At 40.3% G+C, this 8,267-nt stretch overlaps 1 protein-coding gene across 1 annotated transcript; it reads right to left on the bottom strand.

The window, feature by feature from the left end:
* Positions 1-525: 525 nt before the first annotated feature.
* On the bottom strand, positions 526-1,026 carry LOC121240834. The gene has a single exon (XM_041138358.1). It carries the CDS (start codon positions 1,024-1,026, stop codon positions 526-528), a length of 501 nt encoding a protein of 166 aa, XP_040994292.1.
* Between the last annotated feature and the right edge of the window lie 7,241 nt (positions 1,027-8,267).

Here is an 8,267-nt window from a genome sequence, read left to right as displayed (position 1 = left end):
AGGATGCCTTCTACATCTCTTTCGTCAAAAGTTATTGCAATGCCTCCAACACGTCGTTAAGGTCTACTTACACCCCTTTCTGCACTAAATACTTCCTTGTAGCATGCCTTCTGAGCGTGTGCCCTTTGGGCCGATGAGGTGGCTCCCCCTTCTGCATACCCTCCTATGATAGTGTTGATTTCTCTAAGCGGCCCATCCTTCATGGTGGGACTTCTTCGCCTCCCATCCATGACCTCTCGTTTTCTCGGGACTTCTTCCTACCGAAAGTTTGGACGCCTACCTCAAGACATGTTCGTTTGATTCCCTGACCGACGTGCCCAGTTCTTCTGTTCTTTTTCTTTAATTTTCTTCAGGGTGTAGCAGTCGGGCATGCTATGTCGGTTGTTCATGTGATACTCACAAAACGGGCAGCTCTCCACCTCCAGGGGGCACTCTCCTTTGGGACCCATGCGATGGTTTCCTTCTACTCTCAAGTTGGCGTGGGTGAGACTCGCTCTCTGTGTCCGAGCCGATGCTTCTCTCTTCTCAGCGGTTGTCAAGGTTGGGACGTTGTCCTAATGCCTTTATACCAGCCCGCTCCAGCTCAGATCGTCGAGGGACCGTCAGGGCCTCTAGAGTGTCTTCTGCGTTAATGAACTCACCTGCCCGGTCCATGAATTCTCTCAGCGTGGTGGGGGTCTTCCGTGCTATTTCATACATGAATGGATTCAGCGGCCAGATACCCCCCAAGAGTGCTGTTAACATGATCTTCTTGTCCTGGTCGTCCATGGTCATGTGTTTCTGATTGAACCTCGAAAGGTACGACTTCAGATTTTTGTCGTCCCGCTGCTTGACCATCAGGTGGTAGGCCGCGGGGCATCTCCTCTTACGGCTAGCCAGGAATTGCATCATGAAGAGACGAACAAGCTCCTCAAAGCTTCCTATCATTCCTGATGACAACCCCCTAAACCAGCTCCGGGCTGCTCCTTTTAGAGTTAACGGAAAGGCCCAATAGACGACCTCTCCCGAGAAGCCGTGTAAGGTCATATGGACCTTGAAAGTTTCCAGGTGCTCCAGCGGGTCTTTGGACCTGTCATACGCTTCCATCTGGGAAACTTTGAACTTAGGAGGAAGGGCATAGCCAAGATTTCCTCACTGTATGGGAGGTCGGAGCTGACCAATAGTTGGTCTACGGTTGATGGTGTGTCTATCTTCTTCTCCATTTCCGCACATTTGTCCCCTAACTCTTGGATTTTGAGGTGCATTTTGCGCCTTTCTTCTTCCGCCGCAGTGTCCGCCAGAATCTTTCGTGAACCTTCCTGCTCATTGCCACTTGGCTCTGCCCCTCCCGCTAGCTCCTCATTTGCGAACTTTTGGGCTACGTTCTCCTGGCGAAGCGTCCCAGCTTCCTCTGTCAATTTCCTGATGGTCTCCTCCATGCTTGTGAGTCGTGCTTCCATCGTTTCTTCTTCGCGATCTTCCTTTCTCGTAGCCTGGGATCGTGTCACTGCCGGCATGCAAAGTACACATTTTTATGGAAAAATGTATCCCACAGACGATGCCACTGTTGACGTCGTATTTCGTAGCCCAAACAGTTCCGCAAAACCCAAGCCCCTTGGTGCCTGCAACTAAGAAGAAAGTGAGGCTCCTATGGCCTCCGAGGTCACTTCGATGCCTAAGTCAGTAGATAGTCCTCTAGTGAAGGAGAAGAAAATATAGAACAAAGTTGAATTGTTATGCAGATTGAATCGAGAGTCTCCCGTAGGAGGGTTTTCCCTTATTTATACCTGATTGGGCCCTTTCGTTGAGGGAGATCATGGCTTGTCAGACGCCAGGCTTGCCATCACTCCTTCTTTGTCGCTTTAGTGGGTGTTAGTCTACGGCCTAGTGGGAGATCCCGCCGTGCCAGTCATCCTACATCTGTCTAGCCGCCACTTCACTGTCATGCCAGGAGGTGTTAGATCGCGGGCGAGTCGTCCTTGGCTCGTGGGATGTGTTGTCGCGCGTCGGATTCCCTGACACTGACCCGAGTTAGCTCGTGCCTTGGGTCTATGATTCTGGGGTCGGGTGCATGATGATGTGGTGCTCGTCTGGCCTGGCGATTAGACTTGTTAATTCGCCGACCCCGGAGCGTTCCTCTTGATCCCCCCGAGCCTTGAGTTGACAGGCCAATCTTGATTGGGCTTGCACTTACTTCCCAGTCCTCTCGCCTCGGGCTCCCAACTTCCTCTGACGTATAATTTCGTATCTCGGGCCCTCCTGCAAGGTGTTGTGCACTCGGTTTTTTATCCCGGGCTTCGTGGTTGGGCTTTCCTAAGCTCGGGCCCTTCTGGGTGGGCCTTCCCTCACAATATTCATCAAATAATTGAGAAAAGGAAAAATTACAAATAGTTCTCTAATAATTTATTATCACATTAACGATGAAAATTAAAATATTTACAAGTATCGGCATTTTTACGAGATATAGTAATAGCTTTAAAAATATCTAGGCTATATTTTCAAAATTTAATTTTACATATCACGTTCATTATTTTTTTAAATGGATAATATTATTGAATTAAAAAAAAAAGAAATAAATCAAGAAGGAGAAGAGGCCGCAACAAACACCCCTAAATATCACTTTCAAAACTTAAAACTAGTGATGGACTTGAAATAGTGTATTAAATAAGCATGGAACTAGGGAATTTCAGTTTAAAAAATACATTATACGTGCTTATTTATACATTATAATAAGTTAAAAGGTTATTACATAGCCAAAGGAAAATAAAGTGTTTATTGAAGCATTGCACACTCGAGCACCATGGTCCACACACATACACTTTGGAAAAAAATAGACTTCAGAACACACATTTCTCTCCTCCTCAAACTAATCCACCTTCTGTGTTCTTGCAACCCTAGCTTCTAGAGGATCCATACACCGCACGGAACAGGAGGCAGTAACCAACTCCCACAAATGTAGAGAGGAGAATCTACGGGGAGCACAATAGAGGATTCGCGAGGGGAGGTTAAGAACACAATAGAGGATTCACAAGGCGAGGTTAACAAGATAGCAAGGTGCGGAGAGGAGGGATGGAAAAAATTTAGAGAAGAATTTAGAAGAAATAGAACAGTTTTTTAGGAGGGATCTTTTTGCTCCCTTGCTACTTTTATTTTTAGGCTTTATCTTGCTTTCAATTTCAAATGCTACTATTTTTTATTTTCAGTTCTGTTTACTATACCATGAGTGAGTAAACTTTAAAATCTAAGCTTGGGGATCCTTCAAATAGGTGGGGTTTCATTGGGGTTTCAATTTCCTTTGCGATTAACTCGTTGTTCTATGGATTTCGTATCATCTTTGATTCAATGCCATTGTTAGGGTTTCTCACCACCTCCTGGTTCATCGTTGACTAAAAGGCACGGTGGATGCTTGGGGTGTGTGGAATCCTGACTCCGAGTAAGCACACTAAGGGTTGGATTGATATAAATTAGACAGAGGTTATTCAGAAAATTATCTTGTGAATGCATGCATCATATACATCATCCGGACACTTTATTCTTGACAAAAATGGTGTTTGAAGGATTTAATGAAATCCCTAGCCCTTTTGAACTCAATTTGTGAAAGGGAAACTCATGGCTTAGGTGTTTGACAAAATTCCTCTTAGAAAAATAATATTTGGTTTTGTGCCCGTTTCACTCAAAGCAAACTCCCAATTTTCTTCAATTGGTTGGCATACACTCATTTGAATTAAACATACTTTACAAAGGAATCGTTCTTTGGGAAAAATCAAACTCACTTGATTCATTTGTCTCAAGAACTTTGTGCAATTTGGTTCAAAACCATTGCCAAAGTTTTGTTGCTCTGTGTATTTTTTTTTTTTTTAATCTGAGTTATCTTCAGTAAATAAAATAATTTCTCATTTTAGTACAAGAACACCACAATTTTGATTCATAAAGTGTCTTAGTCCCTGGGAATTTGACCTTGCGGCTCTCACTATACAACAACTGTACACCTTCTGCACTTGGGAGGCACTTTAATTTGAGAGACAACTAGGTATTTACTAAGAATGTAAGAATAAACTTAAATGGATAATTCAAAAAAAAAAAAAAAACTGATATTGCCCTAGTCTAAAGAAGATATTCAGCTTTTCTTTTCAGATTTGTATAAATTTACCTTCTTAAAGTAATTCAGCACAATCAATAATAATCAACATGGAATCTAGAACCAGGTCCCTCGTAGCAATTTGGATTTGCATCATTCTAGCTAGGTTGAAAAGAATCCGTCCTCGAATTCTAAGCTTTCTTACCTTCAGCATCTCATACTCCAAAGTCAAATTTCCTTCCCACATCTCAAATCTAGAAATAATATTTTGTACAAAAGAGTTTGGGACAAAATCTCTAACTCTAAGAAGATCAATGTAATTAGTTTTGTCAAAAGTTATTTCATTTTTTAAGACTTTCACCACCATATTCCTTTTTAAAATTTTCTATATTTTCAATAAAAATAGTTACCTCATTCAACAGGTAATCTTCATTAGGATAAGTATCGCATACCAGTGCACAGTTCTAATGTGTGGAAGAATGTCCATCCCTCTTTAAAGTCATCTTCATCATAGTAGTAAATTCACTCAATCTCATGCAACAAATCAATGAAACATTCAGCTAACAGAATAACAAGAAATTCTGATAAATCAACTATAAAGCCTAGGTCTTCTTGTTATTTCTCTTGAACACGATGCTCCAAAAAATATAGCACAATTGTGATACGGGATCTTGAAACTGGAGTCAGAATCATGGTCATCCATCTGATCCTTCAGTTTCTTCTCCTCTAGATGCTGGGTTAAGTTTGCTATCTATATCTACAATCATCACGTCCTATAAGTTACGATCACAGTGAGGGCCCACCTCATTCGAAACCTGCCAGCACTGATCACAACATCTACAACTAGCCATGAAATGCAGATGAGAAATTATCCCAGAAAAACCTAAAGCTTTGATTCCAACTTTTGCCAGACAGAATTATAATTATCTTGACCGCTAGTTAATCAATATAAACTAGGAATTGAGAATAAGAAAAGATACAACACAGAGAAAAATCTGAAAAATATTGATTAATTGAACAATTAGAAATTATGAGGATTTTTCCAAAAAGGAAAAATTCAAATTATTATATGAAAACTAAATACATAAGTAAACAAAAATCTTGTAAAAATTCTAGCCAAGCTGAGAATCAAAATCATTTCCAAGGCTTGAAACTAAATATTACTCAAAGGAAAAAATGAAAGTAAATGAATTATTTGGGAGAAAAAATAACTGATATTGTCCAAGTCCAAGGAAGATATTAAACTTTTTTTTTTTTTCTATATTTGCTTAGATTCATTTTCTTAAGGTTATTCAATATAATCAATAATCAACATAATGCCATTAAATAGATTACCCCTAACCTTTGAAAATAAAACTTTCCCATCTTTTATTTTCCTCTCAGAGGATCTCTCCCAAGTAGAGGCTTCCCTCCTGTCACAGTACAGGAAAAAGTGTTTGCGATTTTTTAGAAAATTGGTCTATGTTCCTACAAGTCCATTATAATGAAAAAAAAATCTGGAGGAATTGTATGAGACGTTGTCTCTCACTGAACAAGAACAAGAGGAAATTCTTGAGGATACACAGACGCTTGAAGATGCAGTGCTTCAAGGAGGGAAATGCTTGATTATCAAATTGTCAACAGATAGGCACTACAATAAGGAAGCATTCAAATAAATGGTGAAAAAGATCCGGAGACGAGTAAAGCCTATCAAATTCAGAGATATAGGATCTATTCTAAAGATCGAGTTTGATGATATTAGAGATAAAGATCGAGTTATACAAGAGGGTCCCTGGTCATTGGATAAAAATCTGGTGATAATAAAGAAGGTTGACGGGAACCAACAAGTACACCAAATACAACTCATAGAGGCTCTGTTTTGGATAAGAATTCATGTTCTACCATTGATTGTTAGAAATGAATATATTGGTAATTTGATAGGCAATAAAATTGGTCGAGTGGAAGAAGTGGATATTGAAAAATGGAAAATGGCTTGGGGAGAATTCATGTGAGTTAGAATTACTTTAGATGTTTCCAAACCACTTCTCAGAGGTAAGAAGATTAACATTGGCTCTAATAAACCTTGTTGGGTTTGTTTCTCCTATGAATGCCTACCAAATTTTTGCTACTGCTGTGGAAGACTGGGCCATGGTTATCGGGAGGGTGAATAGTGGGATGATTCGCAGAAAACATATGAGAAGGATGGTTTTCCATATGGACAATGGCTACGTGAAGGCAGTAACGGAGGAAGGGGTTAGGAACGATGAGATCAGAATCGAACTGGTGGCCTTGCAAATTCAATGGTAGTTCCAGTGACAGTAAAACAAAACCCATTAATTACAAAAAAAGGGAGGTCTCTGTGAGTCAATCTTCAGAAGTGGATATTTCAGGTGGGTCAGAAAAGGTAACTGAAACTCACTCTGAACACTCACCAAAAAACATGGTAAAAAATTTGGCTGAATTGATTTGAAAGATCACGAAAAGTCTGGAGTGGATGATCAACAGATGGACAATCAAACTGGGGCGGAATATGAACTTACACAAACAAGGGAGAAAAAAGAAGGAAAAAAAAAAAAAGGAATATTCAAGAGAAGGAAATAATTCTGGAAATAGGCTTGAAAATAACCAACCGGGTGTGATCACTGATTACCCACTCTAATAAGCATGCAGTCGAAAGCCCAATAGCCTCTCTAATATGCAAACCAAGATCAAAGGAAGGTGGAAGATGTAAAAGGGTCTCTCTTTCTTATGAAAACAAACTTGGAACAATAACAAGGAGATCCAACAAAGAAAGAGGAAGGGATTGCTCGATATTGAAGAAGAACAACAACGGGTGACCAAAAGAAACCAATTGCAGAAGAAGCAGTATGATCAGCAAGTGGAGAATCAAACTAGTATATCGGCAGCGGCTGGTCTCCAGCCCTACCGGAAACCATGAAAACAATCAGTTGGAGTACAAATGGGCTTGGGAACCCACGGGGTATTCAAACACTTCGCGACCTTGTCAAGAAAGAAGATCCCCGATCTCTTATTTTTACAAGAAACAAGACTAACAAGTAGAGCAATGGAGAAATGTAAGTACACTCAGGGCTTCACTAATTGTTTAGCAGTAGATTGTGTTGGAAGGAGTGGTGGGATTGCATTATTGTGGATATTAAATGTTGATCTTTCGGTTCTAAATTATTCCAAATCTCATGTTGAAGCTGTAATTTTAAGGGATGACCATAATATGGTAGACTGGTATTTTACGGGTGTGTATGGTCATCCATACACTAGCCACATAAAGGAAACTTGGGATTTAATTCGAGGTTCGTGTAGAAGGGATGGAAAGGCTTGGTTGGTTTGTGCAGACTTTAATAAAATTTTAGGCTAGAATGAAAAATAGGGAGGAAATAGAAGACCTGAAAAGCAATTACTGGATTTTAGCAAGGTACTAGATAGTTGTGCCTTATGAGACTTGGGTTATAGAGGTCCACGTTTTACATAGTGCAATAAAAGAGAAGGGAGGTCATGTATCAATGAGAGACTAGATAGATTCTTGGCCAATTCAGAATGGTGCCAAGCCTTCCCTTATGCAACTGTTATTCATGGGATTGCTGCATATTCAGACCATTTACCTATATGGCTAGATCCTAATAGAGGTTATTTACATAAAAGAGGGAAGAAGTTATTCATGTTTGAAGCAATGTGGATAGGGAGACAAGTTGTGAAAAAATTGTGGAAGAATCATGGAGACATGGAAATGCTAGGAGTAACACGGAGGAGGTTATGGAGATGATATCTGGGTGTAGTTAAAAGCAGGAAGTATGGAATCACACAGAGTTTGGAAAAGTCCACCACCAACTCCATAATGCAAAACAGAAACTTCAACAAGAACAGGAGAGGGATCCCACAGGCACCAATCGAGAAGATCATAATGGTGCTAGAAAGGAGGTACAACTCTGGCTTGAGAGAGAGGAAGTGATGTGGAGACATAGATCAAAGGCCCTATGGCTTAAGGAAGGTGACCAAAACTCCAACTTCCTTCATACAAAAGCATCACAGAGAATGAAAAAGAATAGAATACAGAAACTCCAGAATGATCATGGAGTATGGCAAGAGAATGAAGAGAGGGATCATCGAATAATTGATTAATTCCAAGAGCTTTTTTCAACCCCTATGCAAAGAGGCCCTATGGATCTTTTAGAGAATCTACCAACAAAGGTTACAACTTCCATGAATGAAGAGCTGA

Source organism: Juglans microcarpa x Juglans regia, chromosome 7S, assembly GCF_004785595.1.
Source record: "Juglans microcarpa x Juglans regia isolate MS1-56 chromosome 7S, Jm3101_v1.0, whole genome shotgun sequence".
Classification (NCBI taxonomy): domain Eukaryota; kingdom Viridiplantae; phylum Streptophyta; class Magnoliopsida; order Fagales; family Juglandaceae; genus Juglans; species Juglans microcarpa x Juglans regia.
The sequence above is the reverse complement of the archived record's forward strand: the minus strand, read 5'-3'. Positions and strand labels throughout refer to the sequence as shown.